General features: G+C 39.4%; 1 protein-coding gene and 1 non-coding gene across 2 annotated transcripts in view; both read left to right on the top strand.

Moving 5' to 3' along the window:
- NLN (neurolysin) overlaps positions 1 to 22,946 on the top strand; it is a 95,129-nt gene extending 72,183 nt beyond the window's left edge. Inside the window, exons 10-13 of the mRNA XM_061129666.1 lie at positions 8,212 to 8,398; positions 8,923 to 9,051; positions 10,255 to 10,391; positions 22,547 to 22,946. Of these exons, the coding sequence (XP_060985649.1) occupies positions 8,212 to 8,398; positions 8,923 to 9,051; positions 10,255 to 10,391; positions 22,547 to 22,681 (588 nt within the window). The 3' untranslated portion in view covers positions 22,682 to 22,946. The remainder of the gene's footprint in view (positions 1 to 8,211; positions 8,399 to 8,922; positions 9,052 to 10,254; positions 10,392 to 22,546) is intronic.
- On the top strand, positions 12,432 to 12,538 carry LOC133046912 (U6 spliceosomal RNA). Its single transcript, XR_009690607.1, has one exon. It is a non-coding gene; the product is annotated as a U6 spliceosomal RNA (small nuclear RNA).
- Positions 22,947 to 25,883: the final 2,937 nt, after the last annotated feature.

Here is a 25,883-nt window from a genome sequence, read left to right as displayed (position 1 = left end):
TTCATGAGGAAGTCATTTGGTGTCTTAATCACATTTATTAAAATAATACTGATCCTCAAATAGGGTTTTCTGTGTTTTTGATGCATGTTCTTATTTTGAAATACGACCCTCATTTAACCTTAATATCGTATGCTTATCATGTATTCACAAAGCAGTTCTCTACTATTCTGTTATTCTCATTATTTCTTATATTAATTTTGATCCTTTGAAATACCCACTTTAGTACTGGAAAATAAATTTCTTGGTACTGTTTCATTTTAAAGCTCTGTGACTCATGACTGAAATATATATACACTGATATGGATGAACTATATGTGAATATATAATTATATATGTGACTGAACATGCTTATGAATATATATATGAATCAATATGTATACCGATGATTGTATATATACTGATGATCAATATATATACTGATGAATGAAATACATGTATGTTCATATATATATATACATACATATATATGAATGAACTATGTATGCATGTATATAATTATATGTGACAACTATCTATATATGAATCAGTGAAGAGCCGACTCATTGGAAAAGACTCTGATGCTGAGAAAGATTGAAGGCAAAAGGAGGAGGGGGTGGCAGAGGATAAAATAGTTAGATAGCATTACTGACTCAATGGACATGTATTTGAGCAAACTCTCAGAGTTAGAGGAGAACAGAGGAGCCTGGTGTGCTGCCTTTCATGGGGTCGCAAAGAGTCAGACACAACTTAGCAACTGAACAACAACAAATATATATGAATCAGTATATATACTGGTATACTGATGGTGAATGATATCGCTTGAAACAGTAGACTATATTCAAAGACTTTGCCTAACCTCCTTCATGAACATAAAATGTGTCATACAGATGAACAGTGTATGTAGTACAATCCCTTGTTCGGTCATCTCCTAATGAAATTATCATTGAAAAATCTCTTGTTTGTTAATCCTTTCAAATGTCCTGTAATATTTTAAGATCTTTTAAAGTAATGTATCTGAAACCAGTGATCATTGCTTTTGTCTTAAAAATCACAGACAGAGATCCACATATTTGCAGCTTTATAATGATTTTAAAACCTTTTGTACTGACCTAAAGTAGATGGAAATGAAAAAGGAGTATAATAGTTTCTGTGTGCAATAATACTTCTGGCTTATCTGAGAAATATATAGTGAATTTATTAATTTACCATATATATTGAGTAGATTGGTTTTAAGATATGGCAGCCAAGTGTTTCAGTTCTCCAGGCAGGCAGTTTGCAAGTTTGATGACCAAAAGAGCTTGCTAGAGCTTGTCATAGTAATATTTAAATAGGTCAGCAGGAACATCCAGTTTTCAAACATGTAGATGGACTAGTTCAAGGTGTCTACTATATCTCATCATTCAGGAGATGAGTTTCACTCATATCTTTGTGTTTACACTACAGGGTAGATAATTTTGACGATAGCAGTCAGGAGGTGGCATCTCTAGTATCTGTTCCTGTTTCATGACTTTTTTGTGGTTTGGGCTGTCAGTAATTGCTGGCCTTTTGAACTTCTGTAGAAAAGAAGAGTAATGCTTCTTAACAGCTTCCATTGTGCTGTCTGTATTGGTTGTGCATTAAGAGCAATAATGAGTTTTGAACTGTTAGAGGTCATTATTTTAAAGCAACACATAAGAATCACAGTAAAGCCTTATTAAAGTGAAAGAAAAACTTCACATTTCAAATAATCTGTCAATTTCATTTAAAAACTAATAGAGTATTTTGTCTGCTTTAAATATTTTGGATTAGACACTATTTTAAATAAACATAGCCTATATCAGTTAGGAAGCACCCTAGTGTTATAAAAAGAGTACTAGATTAAAAAATCATTCATGTATTTGTGGGCCTGGCTGTTGGCACATTTTTCAGGCAACCCACTCCAGTATTCCTGGGCTTCCCTGGTGACTCAGCTGGTAAAGAATCCGCCTGCAATACGGGAGACCTGTGTTCGATCCCTGGGTTGGGAAGGTCCCCTGGAGAAGGGAAAGGCTACCCACTCCAAAATTCTGGCCTGGAGAATTCCATGGACTATATAGTCCATGGGGTCACAAAGAGTCAGACACAACTGAGAAATTTTCACTTTCAACCTCCTTGAGCCATCTCTTTTTTTGTTACTTATAAAATGGGAACAACAATTCTCATATATACTTCCCTGGAGTGCTGATGTGATTAAATAATGTGTGAAAAGGTACTTGGAAAAGAATAAAGTGCCATACATATCTGAAGTGTTCTTGTAACTATGCTTATATATAATTCAGCTCTTTTGAAATCAATAAGTAGCACACAGGTCATAATTTAAGAAGATTATAAAAATTGCCATGAAGAAAAGCACTGTCACTTCAGATTTAAGAGAGTTCACAAATGCCTACCCTCCATGGGTATTGGGTGAAGATCTATGGAAGGTGATTGGAAACCATCACATTTGTCTTTTTGTTTTGTTTTAATGATTCCTGCCTACTTAGAAGTTTGGTTCCTAGAGCTTGAGCAGAATGAGCACTTTGTTTATTCATTTATTTGTTTTTTAAAAGTATCTTTTTTTTTTTGGTTGTGCGTACAGCTTATAGGATCTTAGTTCCCTGACTAAGATTGAACCCAGGCCCTTGGCAGTGAGAGGGTAGAGTCCTAACCACTGGACCAGGGAGTTCCCCTGTTTGAGCAATTCAGAGTATTGGCAGAGGTGGAAAGGAAATCTGGGTCCATTTATCTTGAGCATTAACACCAAGGAATAGGTGCTTGGAGGAAGCTAAGGAGAGGCTTGGTCAGACCAGCCAAGACTATACTGGGCAGGCCAGGAAGAGAGATGGCGGCCAAGATTTACTGAGCACTGACCATGTGCCAGGCATTGTAGTCATTGCCTTACATTCATTCTTTAATTTTATACATACAATATTCTCAGAAGTGGGTTGACCAATCTACTTCTATTACTAGACTATTATTGCCCCTATTTTCTTTTTCTTTTTTTTTTTTTTAAGTTCTACTAGTTTATTGCAAACAACCCACCTCCCTCCACCCGCCTCATGCATGCGGGCTCAGTCATGTAACCCCATGGATCGCAGTCCACCAAGCTTCTCTGTCCATGGATTTTTCCAGGCAAGAATACTGGAATGGGCTATATTGCCCCCATTTTCAAGTGGAAAAAACTAAGACTTAGAAAAGTTAAATGTTCACCCAGGATCTAACCACCGTGCCCCTTATCCCTCTATTTTATTGCTTATAACTGTTCTTTGCACCCCCATCCTTGTGATGGAGAGAGCATTATGTCATGGGATCTGAATTTGGGCTCCCAGATATGTATTCCTGTTGGATGGACCTCTTCTGAGTTTCTTCTATCGAATTCCCTCTAAATCAATCTCCTGTAAATGTGTGTGGAATGATGAGGTTATCTAGTTTCACATTTCCCTTTGTGTAAGTTGACCTCTTTGGTCTCGGTCCTGAAGTCCACTGAACACCTATCAACAACCTTTTAGCCTCTGCTCCCTGCTCGCAACCCTGCACCATTATAGTTTCCAGCATCAGTGTTAGAAGCAGTTTCTTTCAGGATCCATTTTTGTTATTTGAATATTTGTGTGTTTATACATACACAAGCACATAGACATACGTACATAGAATAAATGCTGAAGTCATGAACCAAATGTGATGCCATACAACATCATTTGTTTCTCTTTGGAAACTTTTTTTTTTTTAATTTCCTTACTGTGTTTTCTGTGTGTGATTTCTGAAAAATAATTAGAAAAATATGTTTAAAAGAGAAATGTTTTATCGACTACTTAGAAGCAGTTATTATATATTGGGTCTGACATGTTATAGTAGATATGATAGAATGGGGTTCAGAGGATATAGTATCTTGAATGCCTAAAGTGTGAGGATATGAAATGTAACAATTAAAAAATTAAAATCAGAATATTATTAAGTAAAATGATATAAATTATATACTGATTTACTGATTGAGTATTGAAAGAAGACAAAGTGGAGAGGTGATGTTGGGTTGGGAGCTAAGAGGTCAGGTCAAGTATAAGACCAAGAGAAATCTCATAGGGTTGTTTCAGGTTTGGGCTTCATACAGAAACATTCTCCTCACACCTTCATTTATTTCACAAAGATTAATTGACTATCCACCATTTTCTGAGCATGTGCTGGATTTTGGAGGTACAGTTGTTAGTGAGGGATTCATACATATAAGGTTGTTCTTAGCATTGACTTTGAATGGAGTAGAGTGCTCAGTCGCTCAGTCATGTCCGACTCTCTGCGACCCCATGGACTGTGGCTCACCAGACTCCTCTATCCATGGAATTTTCCAAGCAAGAATACTGGAGCCGGTAGCCATTCCCTTCTCCAGAGGTTCATCCCAACCCAGGGATTGAACCCCTGTCTCCTCCATTGGCAGGCAGATCCTTTACCACTAGGGCCACCAAAGAAGTACTTTATATGTGAACTTAAGGTGCAGTATTCAGGACTTCTGTAGGGAGTTTCCTGGTGGCGCAGTGGCTAGTACTTGGCACTCTCACTGCTGGGACCTGAGCTCCGTCCCCAGTCGGGGAACTAAGATCTCACAAGCTGCACAACACAGCCAAAAAAACAGACTTCTCTAGATAATGTGTTGTTTCATATGTCTTAAATGATGATGGTAATACTGACCGGGGGAACTGTAGGGCTGTTGTGAAAGTTAACAACGTGTTATTCAGGTTCTCTTTATTACTATTATTATTACCAATGATTGCTAGGTATATGCGAAGTTAAAAGTATGACCTTTAACCCTCTGTTTATGGCAAAGCCTAGGAGACAGTGGCACTTTTCTTTTTTTAATGCCTTATTTCTTAAACTTCATCATCCCTGGATTTAGGGTTGGATCAGACAGGTCAGGACATGGAATGACTGCTAGGAAATCATTAGGGGATCACCTCAGACAGGCAAAGTCCACTCTCCTGAGCCCTGTTCTTTTCCCTAAACAGAGTACACCTATTGATTTCAGCAGCTGCCTTTTCTTTGAGTTGAGATTTGCTCTCATGAAAATAACACTTTACTTGTAAATGCTAAAAGCAACAAGTGAGTCTCTTAATTAGAATAATAGCCTATATAAGATTTGGTCCTTAAATATAACAAAAGCTCACATAACTTTGAGCTTGAGTTTATATAATTTTGTTCCAGGTCTTACTGTGTTATATCCATTGAGAAACAAATGTCTGTAGCATCTCATAGTTTTAGACAGCTTTCTTCCTCTCAAAAACTTCTAACCAAACAGGAATCTAAGTTTACCTTGTTTTCTAGGCTTTTATTGTTAAAGTATTTCCTGTAGCAATAATGCTCCTGAGATCTATATTCAACACCATTGAATTATTCATGTTGAAAACTAGAAAGCACTTCTTTGGAACCCACAGTTGAAAACTGGAGTGGGAGTGGTATTTGTTGGTCGTCAGAGAGTAATATCACTCAAAGCCAGGCTGTTTTGCTCACCAGGCCCCCAACAAGCTGCCGGTTCCTAAGACTTACCCATGGTTTCTTTGTGAATGGACACAGTGACTGACTGTGGATTCCTTTCCTTTTCAAATTTAGCTATTTGCAGGGAAATTGAGTTTTTGAATTTTATAAGTTCTTTGTCCTCCTCATTTGAAAAATATTTAAATGATCTTGCCCAAAGGGCACACAGAGAAACAGCGTGACTTTCGGGAAATTAGTAAGCAGTAGAGTTATTTTTAGCTTTTACTCCTAGCAAACATTTCCTTTTGTTCTTTAGAAGACATTGTTGATCTGTTCATTCATGTGCTGTGGTCTTTCCCCAACTGGCTTCAGATAGAATAAGCCTTCTCTTCTCTACTCTGCGTGACGGAACTAGTGTTATTTCTCGTTAATTTTAACTCATGACTTACTCATTTGTTCATGTTTTTCTACATTCTGGAGCACCACCACTAACACATATATTTCACTGTTGTTTGGGGTGGATTTTCCCTCTTCCCAGCAAATACTAACCAAAAAAGTTCACACATGCAGACTGTACAAAATGTATTTATTTTTTGGTCAAAATACTGTATAGTAATATCTGATGGTGTAATTTTGTCCTTATTTTCTCTGTTAGTACTTATTTTGCAGTTATAGATACCATCATTACAAAGTTATGCGGTTAGTATTACAGAATCCCAAATCCAGGATAGATGGTTACAAAGGCTGACCGTTACACTTCAATGTCATCATGTTTGATCTTTGAAAAATCTTCCAGTACTTAGAGGAAATCAGGTTTTTAAGGAAGTACACTGACACTTCACTTTTACTCTTCACATAAAGGCAAGTTTGATATAAGACTAGATCCAAAATGATTTCACCATTTTGTAAAATCATAATTTAACTTTTTTTTTCCTTTGATTTTTTTCTGTAAGAGAGGTATTATAGTATCTGTGATTAAAATTGGAGTTCTGACTCAGACCACCTGGTTTAATATCCAGGTTCTACCATTAATCTCAATGTGCCTCAATTTCCTCATCTCATAAATGGAGATTGCAATTATTATACAGTTGTTTTGAAATTTAAATCAGATAATCCATGAAAAAGCCTAGCAAAACACCTAACAAGGTAAAGTCTCAATAGATGTTGGCTATTATAATTATTGTATAGAATTATTTTCTCTATAGTGTAGGCTGTAGTTATTTTTAGAAGATTATATACAAGAAAGAGGCAAAAATATTCAGTTTTTCTGGAGCCCTTGACTTTTTCCCTGTAAGAATTTTTTATTGGGATGTCCTCAAACAGAGGTTACCCAATTCCATTGCTTAGTGAATTTAGTTTCCCTTGGCCCATCAGTATTTGAAGCTCTTCATATCTAGAATCAGCACAGTTATAATAGGAAGTCAAGCAGAACATTTTTTTGCATAAAGAGAGGGAGGCCGAATGTGAGGTGGCATTGACATCTGTGGCTCTGCCCTGGGCCAAAAGCAGAATGGCCCATCTGCTGCCTCCTCCGCTGGTGACGCCCCCTCCTCTCCCTTCGTTCCATTTAGAGCCCTGGGGATGATGAAGTCAGGGAGAGAAGACCGGGCTGTGAAGCATCTAAAGAGGGAAGCAGGACAGAGGTTCAGGGGAAGATAATAGAATCACCCCCATTCTGCAGCTGACCCAGTTGGGTAAATGCTAAGTATTCCTCTGCCAATAGTGATTTTACGTGAGTTCTCTGGATGATGTGAAGGCTGAAAAACACCAGCCTAATGAATTCCCATCTTTCTGGTTGAGAGCTTTCCTGACATCTGATTCAACAATTTACTAAACTTTCCGTTTTTAAATAAAACTTTTTTTTTTAACGCTTAACCCACACCTTCAGAATAAGTCCTTTAGTTTTACAAGGGGTACTTTAACTTCTAAATATATCCTTTGTTTCTCTTATAGCTGCATTAAACTCACCTCACTTACCAACTATTATACGATGCTAACTCCTATTGTAGAGGCTTCTTGTTTTAAGGTAACATCTTCTACCCAATCTGAGAGGTACAACTCAGGCTTTCTACAATATGGTTGTTTTAGAAAAACTTATTTAAAGCTTAAAGCACAAAACATCATACACCTGAAAGGGATATCAGTCTATAATGTTGTAATTTAACTCTTTAACTGATTTTGATGAAAACCTGAATAGTTAAGTAATAATAGATTGATAAATACGCCAGAAAGGCATGTACTGAGTAAACAAAAATATGCAAATAGCAAGGGGAACTAGAGAGAGATTGTCTTAGGTTATGAATCTCTTCAATTTTAATGGGAAACTCTTTTTTTTCTGGCCAAACTGCTCAGCTTGCGTAATCTTAGTTTCCCCAACCAGAGATTAAACCTTCGCCCTTGGTAGTAAAAGCACTGAGTCCTAAATCACTGGACCACCAGGGACGTCCCTGGGAAATTCTTTTAAAATATTTTTACTTTCAAAGCTTAAGGTTTCTTTTAACTTAAACTAGTTTTTTTCAGTTATGATTTCCTGATGATTATTTCAAGTGAGTCTGTGATTCAGAAGAGTGAACTATTATTTTAATGTAGATATTTGGGGACTATTTTTCAGGCTGCTTGGCTACTTGTTATATTTTCATTTAAATTTGAGGTTATCCTCATCTTCATCCAAAGTTGACTCTGATTCTGACTTAAGTTTTGGTGAGTCGATTGTAAATCATCATATATGTAGTTTTCATTCACTGCTTTTTAAAAAAGATTTTTGTGTTTACTTTCTAGACTGACTTTGCACGATTTAGTGGAACAAACGTGGAAACTGACTTCGTAGAGGTGCCATCACAAATGCTTGAAAACTGGGTGTGGGATGCTGATTCCCTCCGAAGACTATCTAAGCATTATAAACATGGAAGCCCTATTACAGATGATCTGCTTGAAAAGCTTGTTGCTTCTAGACTGGTCAACACAGGTATGACTTACCATTTTAGAAAATAAATTAGAATTGCTTCATGGAGAATTGGTGGCATCTTTTTTAGGTAAAAAGTGGATTTATTTAGAGAAATACAGTTTCCATAGACAGAATGTGGACCGTTTCAAAAAGCAAGAGTGGCTCCGGGGCCTGGGGTCATGTCAGAAAGTGAGAACAGCAGTGAGAAAAACACACTCCGCAGACAGAGTGTAGGCCATCTCAGAAGACAAGAGGCCTGCTGGCGTCTTCTTCTATAGAACTTATTTCCTCTTTTGTAATGATAGCACCCCAGAGTGTTAACATGAGGTGGGAAGGCCACTAAGCATATTGGAATACTGAACACTGGAATTATATCCAAGAAAAAAAGATGCATCTCCTTTTAAATCTTAAATAGAATGAGGTGTCTTGCTCTGACCTTGTAATGAATACTATTAGAATCCGTTTATGAAATCTCTGATCTTGTGATATTAGAACATGTAGTTCTCTCTTCTCCCAAACATGCCCAAACATTCTTATGTTATTAGGTCTCCTGACCTTACGCCAGATTGTTTTGAGCAAAGTTGATCAGTCTCTCCACACCAACACTGCGCTGGATGCTGCAAGTGAATATGCCAAATACTGCGCAGAAATTTTAGGTGTTGCAGCCACTCCAGGTATGTAAATATACTCCCTGCAGGTTCCTTCTTCCTGGGAAGCACAGGGTATGCTCAGCACTGCTAGAGAAGGCAGAGTGTGTCAGGCAGATTACCTAATATAATTTATTTCTGATTTCTGAAACCAGGCCATGACTTTCAGATAAGCATACTTTTGTCCTTATGAGTTATCCTGTCCAAATGTGCTTGAAGGGAAGGCGGCTCCAGCTCTGCAGCATTTTAGTGTAATCAGGCGTGAGCAATTGGCCTCCACCCAGAGCAGAGAAAGCCATTCAGTTTGGGAGCATGGCCTGGCCCCACCCTCCCTGTGTGCCCGTGACTTCTGTAGGATTTCAGTAAGACACTGGCAGGAGGGATGTTTTAGAGAAAGGCACAAACTTCTATCTTGTGTCTGATCCTACTTCCGAGGTCAGTTCAGGCAGTTTGACTTTCTAACCTGATACGATTTATGAGACTCATGTGAGCGGGTGGGAGATGGTCAGACATACGCATTACATTTATATTTATTTATTTCAAGCAAACATGTAGCTGTGCATATAAACATAGTTGGAAAGGTGACTTTTTTCGATCAAAGAAGCTATTGTCTAATTGAGGCAGTCACTTTTCTAGTGATAATAAAGGTCACAACAGCCCTGAGTCTGTCCAGGCCCCTCACTTCCTTTTGTGATCTAGTACACTGAACAGCAAACTTTGGGCCTCAGGCTTCTCTGACAAAATCCTTTCTGTAAAGTAGCCCTGGAGGTGGATTGAATCTACCTTTTTTTAGCTTTGCAAGTAAAGAGTTCTTTTTCAGTAATTATGAACCTCAAGTAAGTACCATTCTGACCCATTTTAGATATAAATGGGTGTGACAAAGAGAAGGCTCAATATTATTAGAATATTTATAAGACACATATGTGTCTAAGGGACAAGAAAGGACTGAGTTGTCTCGTGGGTGTGGACAAAGCCTCTGAAACTATTGTTAGGCATTCCAGAGCATAGGGCCGAAACCAGCTCTGAGGTGGAGCTGTCAGAGGAGAGAAGTTTGTAAACATCTTGGCCACAGACACCCATAAACCCTGGGAGTGCTAGAGGTGACTAGATGTGAGGACCTAGCACTGTCTCCTCCCATAGCTAAACTCCCCATAGGGAAGACTTAGCTAGCTGAGAACCTGATATTCAGCTTCTGACATCACACTGTTTGAAATGTATCTTTTTTTAAAGGCACAAATATGCCAGCAACTTTTGGACATTTGGCTGGGGGGTATGATGGCCAATATTATGGATATCTTTGGAGTGAAGTATTTTCCATGGACATGTTTTACAGCTGTTTTAAAAAAGAAGGGATAATGAATCCTGAGGTATTGTATTATTTTTTTTCCTCCTTTTTTAACTTCTATACTTGCCCTATCCCCCTTAACTCCTAGTGTGAAATATTTTTTACACCTAGATTTTGAGAGTAAGAGACCTGGTAACAACTTTTAACTTTAAAAGTCTAACATGTTCTCACATCATCATACATCATACATCATACATTTGCTTTGTATAGGTGATTAATTCTGTAATTTGGGAAAAAAAAAAAAAAGCCTACTGCATTTTCTTGCTTATTAGCATTCCATTATATTGCATAATTAAAATTCAAAGCTTTGTTTATGCATCTGTGCATTTATAGCTGCTAGTTTTGACATGCGCGCTACAGTGTTTTCGTTTTATAGGTTGGGAAAGAAAGGTAAACTCCTTCCTGATATAAATGATCTGCCTACGCTTTGATACACTCTACACACTTTCATTATACATTTTCTGTGGAAGTCACCCTTTTTTCTGTGACTGGTACACGCCACCTACAACACAGAGAGTGTAACCTAAATGCCTCTGAGTACTTCAAGCTGCTTCATTAACTGAGCCGTTCCCTTCCGTGTACAGTGACTTGACTGCCAGGTGGCTGCCAGCCAAGCCTTCCCGAGTTACAGTCCCTCTGTCTCCATTCTTGTTGAAGACTCAGCTGTCAGATTATTTCCAGGGCTGATGATTTTCCAGTGTGTTTTTCATTCTGTTTGATGCAGAAATTAGAAGAACAAAGTGTCAAAATCAGATTCTCTGTGTGTATTTCAACTGACTTATTCTCAAAACTTTGTGTTTCTGGATTGCATACTGCCTTACACATGAGCTCTGAAATGACAAATGTGATGTAGACCACCATCCCTTCTCTCCACCCTTCGCCCCCAAAACACCACCTCCAGGGCAGCTGCATTCTGTTCACTAGCCTTTCCAATCCCTTCATCTTCCATCTGTCCTACCCAGGCTCTTAGGTCCCTGCAAGTCTCCTTCCATCCCCTGGCAACCCCACTTAAAGAACGTTCAACCACTGGCCTGTTCTCATAAATACCCTGACTTCTGCATGACCTTCAGCCAGTGTCCATCCCTGGATTCCTCTACCATCTCATTTAGAGATGGTACCCTTGGGGTTCAGATTCCCCTTCTGCAGAATATCCTGAGGCTCCATTTGATGCCCCACTGCAGAGTCCGGCTGTCTGGACCCCCAGCGTAACTCCACAGTCCTGCTCACTTCTCTAATTGGCGTCCCCACCACCTGTCTCCCACTCAGCAAATGCTCTGTCCTCTCTACTAAGGACATTAAGAGCATGTAAAGTGAGTACCTTCATCTTCAATATTTAACTTCTTCCCTCCTGTCTCAGAAGACAGGTCTGTAATACTAACACTCACTGGTTTACCATCTCAGGAAAAAGACTTACCCCTGACTGATAATCTCAGTGCTCCCACTGAGTCATTCTTCCTTTTACAGCCTACTGTCTAGGTGTAAGAAACAGTTTCTGCACACCTCTGCTTCCTGCCTTTTGCCTCCACCAATTGAATTGGAAAGTTGTTACCCTCCCCTCCAGAGTAACCACTGATGATCCAGTTGCCAACTCTCAAAGGCCCTCGTCCACCTTTTGTCTTGTTTTATGCCTGCTTCTTGGTATTCCTCTTTGTCACAGCCCTTAGCTAAGCAAACAGATCCCGTCTGTACTTCCCAGAACTCTCAGCCTGGCAGCCAGATTTCTGTGTTCCCTGGGGGTCTTTCCTCCTTCACAAATTTATTCATTCTGCTTTTTCCACCTAAAATCTATGCCTTCCTTGTCTGTGCCTCTCCAGAACTCTGCCATTCATAAAGGCCCTATTCAAACGGCTACTCGTTTATGAAGTCTTCCAGATCACTGAAACCAGAAGTGATCTTTCCATCCTCTGAACAGGAGAGTGAACTTGGGCATGGGGTATATGGTTTCAATAAGCTTTTCTTGTGTCTGGAATGTTTAATATAATTATCTTACAAAATGACAAAATCAGGTTATAAAATATTTTACACCATAGAATGTGAATTCTGATTTTAAAATATGCATTTAGTGCTCGCTTCGGCAGCACATATACTAAAATTGGAACAATACAGAGAAGATTAGCATGGCCCCTGTGCAAGGATGACATGCAAATTCGTGAAGCGTTCCATGTTTTTCTAATTCATGTCAATGTATGACAAAAACCACTACAATATTGTAAAGTAATTAGCCTCCAACTAATAAAAATAAATGGAAAAAATAAAATAAAATATGCATTTAGAAAAAAGTACATCAAAATCTTTTCCATTATTATCTTTGGTAAGTTTATGGTTACTCAGTATTTTCCTGTACTTTTTATAGAGCTTTTCCTTATGTTTACATAGAGCATGGATTATTGTAGAAATCAGAAAACAGTGTTTAAAGAGACACAAGGTCCAGGTATGTGAGAGTGTAATTGTGACCTCCACCGGCTCTCAAGTCATTGGCAAGGCTTCCTGGCGTAAGTACTACGTCGCCTCTTTCGCCTCCTCCGCTCCACTCAGGTGACCACACCTTCAGGAGCCTCCACTGTCTGCCCGTCTCTCTCAGCTGTCACAGTAACAGTCAAAGGACTGATTCCAGTGGATCCCAAGGAACTTGGAGTTCCGGCAGGAGGGATCCCTGCCATCGCCTCTGTGTGCCTCCTTTCTTCTCAGGCTTCACTGCTTGGCAGGCAGCCAGACTGCTCTTAATTCAGACAGAAGGGCAGGGTTGAACGTGGAGGAAGCAAGATTCCCTATGACCTGGAGTTGTTGCCTTGTGGTGTCAAAACCTGTTTTAAGTTTGAAATTCTAGATTCAGCTATGCAATATATTATTACTTATGCCAGGAAGTTGGCTTTAATCCCTCCTTTTCTCCTTCCTGTTAAATACTCTGGAACATCATGTCGTTTCCTGTTCCTCTGCTGTAACAGCAATAGTGAGTCCGGCTCCAGAGGCCGAGAAGAATCCACTGCACCCACCCTCATACTCTTCAATTCAAATACCCATTTATTTAAAAACTGACACTTTGGAATAACAATCCTGGTCTACAGAAACTTCTGTCATTATTACAACTATGTCATGATGAAGGGAAAGAATTCTTGTGGGAGGAAGAAGTGCTGAATTTGATCTGAAGCTATGGAAATCAGAGCAGACACAATATATCATACAGTCTTGTTGTCTCAAGACCCCTCACCCTCCCTGGTACATATATTTGGAGCATTTTGAGAAAATAGCAGGATGGCCCTTCAAGGAGTCAGTACCTGCTTTTCTTAGTCCCCAGGTTCTAGAGAGGCTGGGAGCTGAAAGATCATGTATTGACATTATTGTTCATGGTCATTAGTATCAACAGTAGAGCATCTCCAGGCCTTACCTCTAACCTCTTACCATCCTGCAAAGCCTGGGGTCTGAGAACCATTTTAGATCTCAACAAGCAGCACTGTAGAAAGTGTGCTACTCACTGGGATAACAGTAGTAGGAGGGGTCAAATATAAGCCTGCAGTCTTCTGTGCCCTACAAGTTAGCAACAAAAATTTTATAGTACAGTTGTTTGATAGCCTCTATCAAAGGTTTAGAACTGGCTGCTTACCTGAAATAGCCTGAAAGTTTGCTACCTCTGGTTTTATCTCTAATTTTCTATGATCTTCATAGTAATTAGGTATAACATCTTAACTGTATAGTTCGTTAAATATAGCAGTATCTTTAGTTTTTACTTTTTCAACCCACCTCTTAAATATCTTTAGCTTTTACTTTTTCAACCCATCTCTTAAATAACTATGGAAGGGAGCTACTTGGGAGTAACAGTTTCCCAGCAAACTCTAGGAGCTCTTTAAGGATCCCTTTAAGGTTCCAAAACGTGGTTTCAAAATCCAGCAGCTAATCGTAGGGTTGAAAGAATGAGGGCATTTTAACAAGGGCCATTTCTTTTTATAATGCAACTTCATTGTGGGAAAATTTCCTAAAAAGTAATAGACATGCAGATTCAAAGGCAATTATATTGTTAAGCTAGAATTATGTTCCTCCTCTTCTGCATTTAGAGTAATTGCTAAGCTTTGTTTTTTTCCATTAGTGAAGAAGAATTACAGCCAAGTATCACATGCAGAAAGGAATACTGAGAAAGTCAAAGATAGTTGAGTATAACTGTCCACAATGCCATAAGGAAGTACCTAGATCTTGCATACAATAATGGACAGAGAAACAAAGAATCTTGGCTAAACAGGAAGAAGAATTGCGTGACAGGGAATTTCCTGGTGGTCCAGTGGTTAAGACTCCATGCTTCCGCTGCAGGGGGCACAGGTTTGGTCCCTGATCAGGGAACTGAGATCCCACATGCCCCACAGGGCTAAAAAACTAAAGAGAAAAATTACCTGATAAAGTGTATTATAAAGCTAAGTATTCCAGGGCCTAGGCCCAATTTCTGCTTAAATGTGTTGCTAGGAGAGAACATGAAATTTGCTCTCCTGATGGGCCTTACAAGTGGATTAAATTCTGTTTCAGCTTCTCTGACCTACCACCCCAAAGCTAATTTTTCTTACACTTCAACTTTTTCTAACAGTGTTAAATTCTGCCTGATTTAAAGGAAAAGGAAAGGAAATGGGATTGATGTTCAACCTACTTCTTGAATATTTACAACGCCAGACCTTCTAAGCTTTGAATTCCAACCAGCTGGAAGCAGTTTTTCTTTCTTTTTGTGTTCCTCCAGCCCTTCTTTGTGTTTCTGTTAGAGCTCTAGTAATCTGCCTTGCTAATTATCTATTTCTTTATCTCACCTTCTGGATCATAAGGCTCTTGTAATAGGAACTGTTTTATTCATCTTGGTGTTTGTCCTCTGCATCAAAATACTTATATTGCTGGACCCAATTGGTAGCTCTCCAATCTGCTTCCTCTCATCTGTTCCCCTAATACACAGGACTAACCAGGCTGCCCTTTTTCCTCCAGGTCTCCTCCTTCCCAATAAATATTTACTGATCCCTCCTCACAAATTGAAACTTCACTTAAGTTTTCCAGAAGACCTCTTTGAGTCAAGGGGAGATTCCTACCCTGTTCTGACTACCAATATCAGTCTTTCACCTTCTCCCCCCTTCCTCTTTGTCGTCAAAGGCATTCTTTTTCCCACTCACAACCTCCCCACCCTCATTCATAGAAAACAAAGGAAGTGCTGTGGGGAAGAAGTGTACAGATGAGCTATGGAAGGACAGGTTTCAATACCCACTGTAAAAGCGGGCTGGTGAGCCTGTTAGGTGCCTGACTGTTGTCGCTTGTCCTTGGGCGGACGCTCTCTGCCCTGATGCCCTTACTCAGAGCGGGAAGGAGACACCTGGCTCTACTGCCTAGACTCAGTCACAGGAAGGAGGCGGAAGGGAGGGCTGGAAGGCCGGGGAGATTGCATGTGCTCCTCCAGAGATGCCAGAGGTGGCGCGAGACCCAGACTGCTCCCCATTTATGTGTTCTCGTTACTGGTAGACGACGGGTGTCTTTCACTCAGATAATTATGAGTGCTCAAATAAAGGGAGAAGGGCATGGCAACGCACTGCAGTGTTCTTGCCTCGAGAATCCCACGGACAGAGGAGACTGGCGGGCTCCAGTCCATGGGGTCACAAAGAGTCGGACACAACTGAGCGTCTAATACATAAGGGCTTCCCTTGGTGGCTCAGACGGTAAAGAGTCTTGCCTACAATGGAGATCTGGGTTCCATCCCTGGGTCAGGAAGATCCCTGGGGAAGGGAACGGCTACCCACTCCAGTGTTCTTGCCTAGAGAATTCCATGGACAGAAGAGCCTGGCAGGCTACAGTCCATGGGGTCACAGAGTCAGACATGGCTGAGCAACTAACACAAGATTGTTGCATATAGTGAGTGCCTTGTCTCTCCTGCTTAGTATTCCTGTGTGTGCATGCTCAATCATGTCTGACTCTTTGCGACCCCATGGACTGTAGCCCACCAGGCTCCTCTGTCCATGGAATTTTTCGAGTAAGAATACTGGAATGAATTGCCATTTTGCACTCCAGGGGGCCTTCCTGACCCAGGGATTGAACCCCCTCTCTTGTGTCTCCTGCATTGGCAGGTGGATTCTTTACCACTGCATCACCAGGGAAGTCTACTTAGTATACTATTGTATCCTAAGTATACACTACAGTATACTAGTATACTTAGTATAATATTTTATACTAATAGTGGAGATGAAGTCTCATGTGCTTTTTTCTAGCTTTATTAGGAGACAGAACTAATTTTAAGGAAATGCTGAAACAGGAATGCATTTGTTTCCCTGACTATATATGAGTAACTGAACTTAGGGACAGTATGAGAAAGAAAATGAAAGGAGGGATAGATGACGAGTCAGGTTTGTTGAATACCACCATATAGCAAGAATGATTCTAGGGAGCAGGCAAGGTACTAAAACCATTGCTCAGATTCCTCATATACTGAGGGAGGTAGGCATATTCCCACCTTACAGATAAGGGAACTAAGGCCCAAGGCCACATAGCTGAGGATGAAGCCACGATTTTAACCTGGGCCTGACTCCAAAACTCCTGATCTTGCTTTAAAAAACATCAGTGTTGAGGACTTGCCTGGTGGTCCAGTGGTTAAGATTCTGTGCTTCTACTGCAGGGGACATGAGTTCGATCCCTACTTGGAAAACTAAGATCCTGCCTGCTATGGGGAGCAGCCAAAAATAAAGAAATCTGAACATATTTTTTAAAAAAGAAAGAAAGAAACCATCAGTGTTAGAGAGGGTTTACACAGTTGCCAAAAGATATGTATTAACCTTCCAGGAGTAAAAACCACAAAGGTGACCAATGATGATTTTCCCTTCCCTGAGTGACTAACAGGAGCGCTTACTCAGTACAGACCCTCCTGCAGGGTTTTTCGAGCATGGAAGTTTCTAGTGGTTGTCTTAGAGCTTCTCTTCCTGCTTTGCTCACAGTTATGGTTCCTCCATTATATAAACAAGAGGAGACCCACTCACACCACAGACTCTGTCTACCTGTAGCATTTGTCTCCCAGACAGCATTCTCTCACCCAGGGAAACAGTACCTTCCTAACACACAAATTCACTTAACTGTTGTTTTTTTTTTTTTTAAAAGAAAAGCAAGATCCTATTACCAAAATGACTCTTAAACTCTTCTCCAAATTTCATTGCCAAGGAAATGAAACTATTAAGAGGCCGTTGCTCTGTAATTCAGGAAATTGAATAAAGTTGTATGGAGCTGTAAGCAGGGGAGGACCTGCGCTGTTCTGAGCCACGTGCTCTGAGACTAAAGAGTGCCCGGCTGTACAGTGACTTTACCGGCAAGGGAGAGGAGAACCGGCTCTTCACAGCGGTGTGCAGCCCCTCAGCCTCGCTGTTCTTCACCATACACAGTTACAGCTCTCGGTGCAAAACAGGAATATTCTGGCAGACGTCCACATTTTGGCAATTTTCTTTAACTATAAAATTTTCATTATTTTTCCTATAGTTGTGCAATGAAATACGCCCTTTTAAAAGACTCTCAGATCTTGAGCATTAAGAATTTCTGCAGGTAAATACTAGTAATTGAGGCTGCGTGATAGGTTCAAGAGGGTTGACTATCCTCTTGTCTCGATGATTACTATGTATTGAAAATACTTCCATAATAAATGGCTTAAATTATTTTTATGTTCAGATCAATTTAATTCACATTTTCTAAGTTCCTATACTGCTTCACCCAGGGAGGACAGCCCTTCCTTCCCCCCTCCTCAACCCCCACCTACGGATTTGTTGTTGTTCAGTTGCTCAGTTGTGTCCAACATTTTGTGACCCCATGGACTGCAGCACACCAGGCTTCCCTGTCCTTCACCATCTCCCGGAGTTTGCTCAGACTCACGTCTTTGAGTCAGTGATGCCATCCAACCACCTCATCCTCTGTTGTTCCCTTCTCCCCTGCCTTCAGTCTTTCCCAGCATCTGGTTCTTTTCCAGTGAGTCAGTTCCTCGCATCAGGTGGCCAAAGTTTTGGAGCTTCAGCTTCATCATCAGTCCTTCCTGTGAATATTCAGGGTTGATTTCCTTTAGGATTGATTGGTTTGATCTCTTTGCTGTCCAGGGAACTCTCAGGAGTCTTCTCTAGTACCACAGTTCAAAGGCATCAATTCTTTGGTGCTCAGCCTTTTTTATTTTTCAGCTCTCACATCCGTACATGACTACTGGAGAAACCATAGCTTTGACCATATGGACCTTTATAGGCAAAGTAATGTCTTTCCTTTTAAATACACTGTCTAGGTTTATAGTTTCTTTTCTTCCAAGGAGCAAACATCTTTTAATTTCATGATTGCAGTCACCATCCAAAGTGATTTTGGAGTCCAAGAAAATAGTGTGTCACCGTTTGCATTGTTTCCCCATCTATTTGCCATGAAGTGATGGGATGCCATGATCCTCATTTTTTGAATGTTGAGTTTTTTTCACTCTGCTATCTCACTTTCATCAAGAAGCTCTTTAATTCCTCTTTGCTTTCCTCCATAAGGGTGGTGTCATTTGCATATCTGAGGTTCTTAATATTTCTCCTGGCAGTCTTGATTCCAGCTTGTGCTTCATCCAGCCCAGCATTTCGCATGGTGTACTCTGCATATAAGTTAAATAAGCAGGGTGACAATATACAGCCTTGACGTACTCATTTCCCAATTTGGAACCAGTCTGTTGTCCCATGTCCAGTTCTAACTGTTACTTCTTGACCTGCATACAGGTTTCACAGGAGGCAGGTAAGGTGGTCTGGTATTCCTGTCTCTTAAAGAATTTTCCAGTTTGTTGTGATCAGCACAGTCAAAGGCTTTATCATAGTCAATGAAGCAGAAGTAGATGTTTTTCTGGAATTCACTAGCTTTTTGTTGATCCAATGGATGTTGGCAATTTGATCTCTGGTTCCTTTGCCTTTTCTAAATCCAACTTGAACATCTGAAAGTTATCAGTTCACATACTTTTGATGCCTAACTTGAAGTATTTTGAGCATTACTTTTCTAGCATGTGAAATGAATGCAATTGTGTGGTAGTTTAAAGATTCTTTGGCATTGCCTTTATTTGGGGTTGGAATGAAAACTGACCTTTTCCAGTCTTGTGGCCACTGCTGAGTTTTCCAAATTTGCTGACATATTGAGTGCAGCATTTTCACAGCATCATCTTTTAGGATTTGAGATAGCTCAACTGGAATTCCATCACCTCCACTAGCTTTGTTTGTACTGATGCTTCCAAGGCCCACTTGATTTCACACCAGGAGGTCTTCTAGGTGAGTGATCACACCATCATGGTTATCCAGCTCATTAAGATCTTTTTTATATAGTTCTTCTGTGTATTTTTCCCACATTTTCTTAATATTTTCTCTTTCTGTTAGGTCCATACCATTTCTGTCCTTTATTTGCATGAAATATTCCCTTGGTATCTTTTATTTTCTTGAGATCTCTAGTCTTTCCCATTCTATTGTTTTCCTCTAATTCTTTGCCTTGTTCACTTTAAAAGGCTCTCATCTCTCCTTGCTATTCTCTGGAGCCCTGCATTCAGATGGGTATATCTTTCCTTTTCTCCTTTTCCTTTTGCTTCTCTTCTTTCCTCAGCTATTTGGAAGGCCTCCTCAGACAACCATTTTGCCTTTTTGCATTTCTTTTTCTTGGGGATGGTTTTGATCACTGCCTCTTGTACAATGTCAGACCTCCATCCGTAGTTCTTCAGGCACTCTGTTTATCAGTTCTAATCCCATGAATGTATTTGTCACTTCCACTGTAGAATCGTAAGGGATTTGATTTAGGTCATACCTGAACCGCCTAGTGTTTTTCCCTACATTCTTCAATTTACATCTGAATTTTGCAATAAGGAGTTCATAACCTGAGCCACAGTCAGCTCCCAGTCCTGTTTTTGCTGACTGTATAGAGCCTCTCCATCTTTGGCTACAAAGAATATAATCAGTCTGATTTCGGTGTTGACCATCTGGTGATGTCCATGTGTAGAGCTGTCTCTTGTGTTGTTGGCAGCTCTATAGGTCTGGGACCTAGAACATAAGGTGACCCTTAGAGGGGCTTCTTAGACAATGTTCTAGTATGACACTGAAGAAGTGGTAGCAACCTTCTTGCCTTATTTACAAGTTTTGAATAAATTTTCTTAAAAAGGAGGGGCCTGTAATCACTGATAATGGACTTCCTGAAAACCCTGGTAATGACAGTTTAAAAGATTTGTCATTTCTTGCTTGGTCTGCAGCAATTAATTACTGTTTTAATAGTGACCTAGAACCTAAAACACGAGTGATGGCTATCCTTATTACAGACTTTATTGTTCTAAAAAGTAGCAAATCAGAGATCTTGAGCCCAATACAGCTTGCCCCTTCCCTTTCTTTCATTGCCCAACATGTCTAAATTTGACCAGTGTTAAATCAGTGGATTAGGTAAGGTTTAGTTAGTTACACTCCTGTTTTAGGTCCTAGATCACTATTAAAACAGTAATTAATTGCTCCAGAACAAACAAGAAATGACACATCTTTTTTTTTTTTTCTTTCTAAAGAAAATTAAACCTAACTCTAAACTGTCACTACCAGGGTTTTCAGGAAGTCCATTATCAGTGATTATAGGTCCCTCCTTTTTAAGAAATTTATTCCAAACCTGTAAATAAGGCAACAAGGTTGCTACCGCTTTTTCAGTGTCATACTAGAACATTGTTTAACAAGCCCCTCTACGGGTCAGTCATCTTATATTCTAGGCCTCAGCCCTGTAGAGTAGCCACAGGTAGCTACTGAGCTCTTGAAATGTGGCCAGTGCTTTTGAAGAATTGAGATGTGCTGTAAATGTAAAAAACACACTAGATTTTGAAGACATACCACAAAAAATAAATCCCAATAGTTGATACGTGTTGAAATGATAATATTATAGACCTCCTGGTTTAAATAAAATTTTAAAATTAATTTTACCTATTTTCTTCTCTTTTTAAATCTGATTACTAGAAAATTTTAAGTTATATATGTGGCTCACATTATGTTTCTACTGGACAGTGCTCTCTAGAGTTTATGGAAAGTAACTTCATTTCACTAATTGTTTACTCCTGTTTAAGACTCATTTGTGAAGTTAGCTGTGTGCTTATAGATCATTAATAAGTTTCAGATGATTTCTGTTTATAATCAAAACCTGAAAAGTTTTTTGTGTGTGTGTGACCCTTGTAGGCCTTTAAGTAGTTTTGTATCTAACTTGGTACTAACTTTGTATCTAACTTGGTACTTAGATTTCCTTCATCAACATTTTATTTTCTTTAACAGTTTGACTAGACGTCTCTGATGGTTGTACCAAACAGAATCATTGTCATAAGTCAAAAATGAGATTACTTTTGTTTCTGGAAATTCTCAAGCTATTTATGTACTCAGGGAGGCTATTAGTCGCTGTTCAAATGATATAATGGATATAAATTTGAGTCTTAACCCTGAGCTATTTTATACATAGATTTAGAATTAAGCTTCATTGAATTGTCTTGCCTTTCAAAGGGACAATGAAAAGGAAGTGAAAATATTGAAAAATGCTGATACTGAATTTCAGTTGTTTTCTTTCACTTTGTCTGCTTATGTGTTTGTGTAAATAAAGGCAGAGGAACTGTTGTATGCTTTAAACTTCTAGACCTTGTCCCCAGCAAATTTACAAAGGTCCTCCTTCCTCGTGTTGAGCCCACAAAACTATCTACCCTCCACCATGGGACATGGGTTGTGGCCTTACCCCCACCAATAAGGAAGAAGAGTGTTTTTATGAGCCCTTCATAAAGTTATGGCAGAAACTGTTTTGACAGTAGTAGCCGAGCTACTGTTTCCAGGTACACAGAATCCCTGTTTGTAGCCTAATTGAACTCCTGTTTTGCTAACCCTTTCGAAATCGCATTTTAGATGGGGTAGCAAATAGAAGACTGTCCCAGCTTCCATTTGGCTATTTTTTGTTTGTTTGTCTGTTTGCTCCTACTGTCAGCATGCTGCTGTGGATCTAAGGAGACAAGACAGTAATAAAGGGAAGTGTGGAAGACCGGAGGTCTAAGCTCCAGATCTCTTAGCTACCAAAGTAAATAAATACTACAAAGCTGTAGTCTGGGGGAAGGAGAACATCCAGAGTAAAGCTAAAATCCCTTTTTTTTCTCTCTTTTGCATCTGGAGATTTGGAAAATTGCTATAACCATGAATTATTAGGCATGCTTTATTTTATTAGGTTGGAATGAAATACAGAAACCTGATCCTGAAACCTGGGGGATCTCTGGACGGCATGGACATGCTCCAAAATTTCTTGACACGTGAGCCAAACCAAAAAGCATTTCTAATGAGCCGAGGCCTGCCTGCTCCGTGAACTGGGGCTCTTTGGGAGCCGTCCATGTCTGGAGGATAAGCCGACATCACCACGTGTTACTGGCCTGGAAACTGAAGGGAGTTTTGCAAATGAAAATGTAGATTTCTATTAACTTCCTTTGTTTTTTAATTTGAAAAATTATACAGATGTAAATGGAATTCTAAATACTGTGACCTAAGAAAAGATACATTAGAAAATAATTGTACTATAAACTTTCATAAAAATGGATGTGATTTCTTTTTATAAAAGTTTCATATGAATGCAATTTGATTTTTTTACTATTATAACCTAGATAATATAATGTAAGAGGGCTAAGAATTTTTTAATTGAATCATATACATTATCTACTTTGATCCTTCTTATATCTCAAAGTTTTGTACTTGGGATTCTCGGCTGATAAATGAATCATCATATTCCTCTGATAAATATTTTCTCAGAGCTTTGCATCCACTTTAACTCTCTGTCTTCCAGTAAAGTGTGACCTCTTTGCCTGCATACCTCCGGGCCAGGGGACTATGCCTCAGTAATACATGTATCTTTGTATTTCAGGCCTCATGATTTCCAACTTTCTGCCACACTTGATTAATGTTCCTCCAGTTGGTTTAGTCTTTGCTGTCTGATGTCCAGTCAGAGAGTACCAAAAAATGAGTTTTAGCTGAAATGGCCTAATGTATACTACGAGTTTTAATATCTCATGTTAGAGAATTTGAGATCTTGGCTTAGAGGTTCATTTCCACTTCAGCATGTACGATTGTCATATTTACCAATTAGAACACTAAAGCAGATCTAAGATTATTTTTCTCTTCTCGGGTTTCTAAGAAACAGCAAGGTCTTTGCCTGCTTTACTGGGCTCCTCACCTGAAGTGGTAGGTAGATTGTCACAAAGACCGTCTCAAGTGCTGCAGGAGGAGAGCAGAACTGAAGCATGAAAAGCCCAGAAACCCCAGGAAACGAGTGGATTCTGCACAGGAGTCTGTGAGGACGGCTGCTCCCAGTGTTACGTGTACTTCAGCTCAGCCATGGGGAGGAGGCTCCTCCGCGGCTTGTTTTATCTGGTGATTTTGTGAGCCTTTGGAGCTCTTTAGCTCTCTTTACTTTGGGCCTAAATTCCAATTCTGCAAACCAGGAAACTTACATACTTACTTTTCCTCTAGGAGTCTACTCAATGAGGAAACCAAAATAGGATAATAAAAATTTTTTTTAATTAAAAACTAACTTGGAGTGTATGCATTCTGCATAGGACTTCTAATTGTTTCCCAGTGTGTACTGAGGTATGACTTCACTGGCCAGGAACAAAATTAGAACCTTTCCATTCTCTAATCCAAATGGACTTTGTGCTAAATAAAAAGATATTATGCTGCATAGCCAAATTATAGACAGCAGGAAAATCAAGAGCTGTAGTGACACAGAAGAAAATTCAGATTATTATTGTCAAGCAAAATACCCTAAACATCACAGGAAATCCCACCCTCCCTTCTGAGACAATTGCCTGGCCCTCTCGCCCCCATATTCATCCCATGTCATCATCTCCGGTCCTTAAAGCTGGTGTTTTTGTTTTGTTTTGGTTCTTTTTTTTTTTTTTTTTTTGGTCTTAGCAACGTATGGTACTTTTTTCATATCTTTTTTTCCCCAGACTGTTCTGTTTTCCAGTTTCAGGCAAAAACTCTCTTCAGCTTTTTCTATTGCCCAGTGTGTCTCATTAACAACAATAACTTTTATCATTTTAAATCTTAACTTATTTCATGTGGAAAAACTAATATTTGGTATGGAAAAGTCTACACACAATAAAATTACATTATTATCCAAGAGAATGAATTCACATTTCTTTTATACTTTAATGTTAAAACTGAAATGCATAAGAAAATGGAAGTACTGTGGTATTCTTTTTATTTAGGGTTCACATCTGATATTTAAAATCTATCAAAGAACGTAATGTCTACCAACAGATGAATGGGTAAAGAAGATGTGATACACACACACACACACACACACACACACACAGAGTGGAATATTATTCAGCCATAAACAAGAAAAAATAATGCCATTTGCAGCAGCTAGAGATTATCATACTAAGCACAGCAAGTCAGGAAGAGAAAGACAAATACCAAATAATATCAGTTCAGTCACTCAGTTGTGTCCAACTCTTCACAACCCCATGGACCACAGCATGCCAGACCTCCCTGTCCATCACCAACTCCCGGAGTTTACTCAAACTCATCTCCATTGAAGTCAGTGATGCCATCCAACCATCTCATCTTCTGTCGTCCCCTTCTCCTCCTGCCCTCAGTCTTTCCCAGCATCAGGGTCTTTTCAAATGAGTCAATTCTTCACATGAGGTGGCCAAAGTATTGGAGTTTCAGCTTCAACATCAGTCCTTCCAATGAACACTCATGACTGATCTCCTTTAGGATGGACTGATTGGATCTCCTTGCAGCCCAAGGGAATAATAGCACTTAATCACTTTTAGGTTGTGAAATCTAAAGTATTATGCAAGTGAGTCTATCTATGAAACAGAATCATGGATATAGAGAACAGACTAGTGGCTGCCAGAGAGGAAGGAGGATAGAGATTGGTGGGGGGACAGAGTGGGAGATGGGGGTTAGCAGATGTCAGCTCTTATATATAGAATGGGTAAACAACAAGGTCCTGCTATATACAGCACAGAGAACTATATTCAATGTCCTATGATAAACATATTGGAAAGAATATAAAAAAGAAATATATATATATATATGTATAACTGAATCATTTTACTGTACAGCAGAAATTAACACAAGTAACAAATCACAACAAGTAGTAAATCAACTATACTTGAATAAAAATAAAAAACAAAATTACCAAATAACAGCAATAGAAGCAAACAGTCATCAAGAAATATTCTCTAGCATAATTCAAACTAAGGACCTGGTTTTTAAGCCTTTTTGAATGTGGCCAACCATCTGGTTGTTCTTTTTTTCCCCCTAGATCTGCACATAGAGTGTTGGTGAGTGTTCTGAATGGTGGAAAACTATAAAAATTGTAATTGACAACCTACACTTTAGATTTATGGACTAAGACACATAAAATAAGGTATCTCTTAGTTAGTGAAACAGGAGATTTGGACCTGTTTCAGGTTTTCAGGGGTCGTTAGTTCACTGAGGGCAGGTTCTTAAACATCTCAGGTGTAGTGTGCCTGGCTCCTAACGTTTAATTTTAAGATGCA

This window comes from Dama dama, chromosome 25 (assembly GCF_033118175.1).
Source record: "Dama dama isolate Ldn47 chromosome 25, ASM3311817v1, whole genome shotgun sequence".
Lineage (NCBI taxonomy): Eukaryota > Metazoa > Chordata > Mammalia > Artiodactyla > Cervidae > Dama > Dama dama.
Note: the sequence above shows the minus strand (reverse complement) of the source record. Positions and strands in the feature narration are given on the sequence as shown.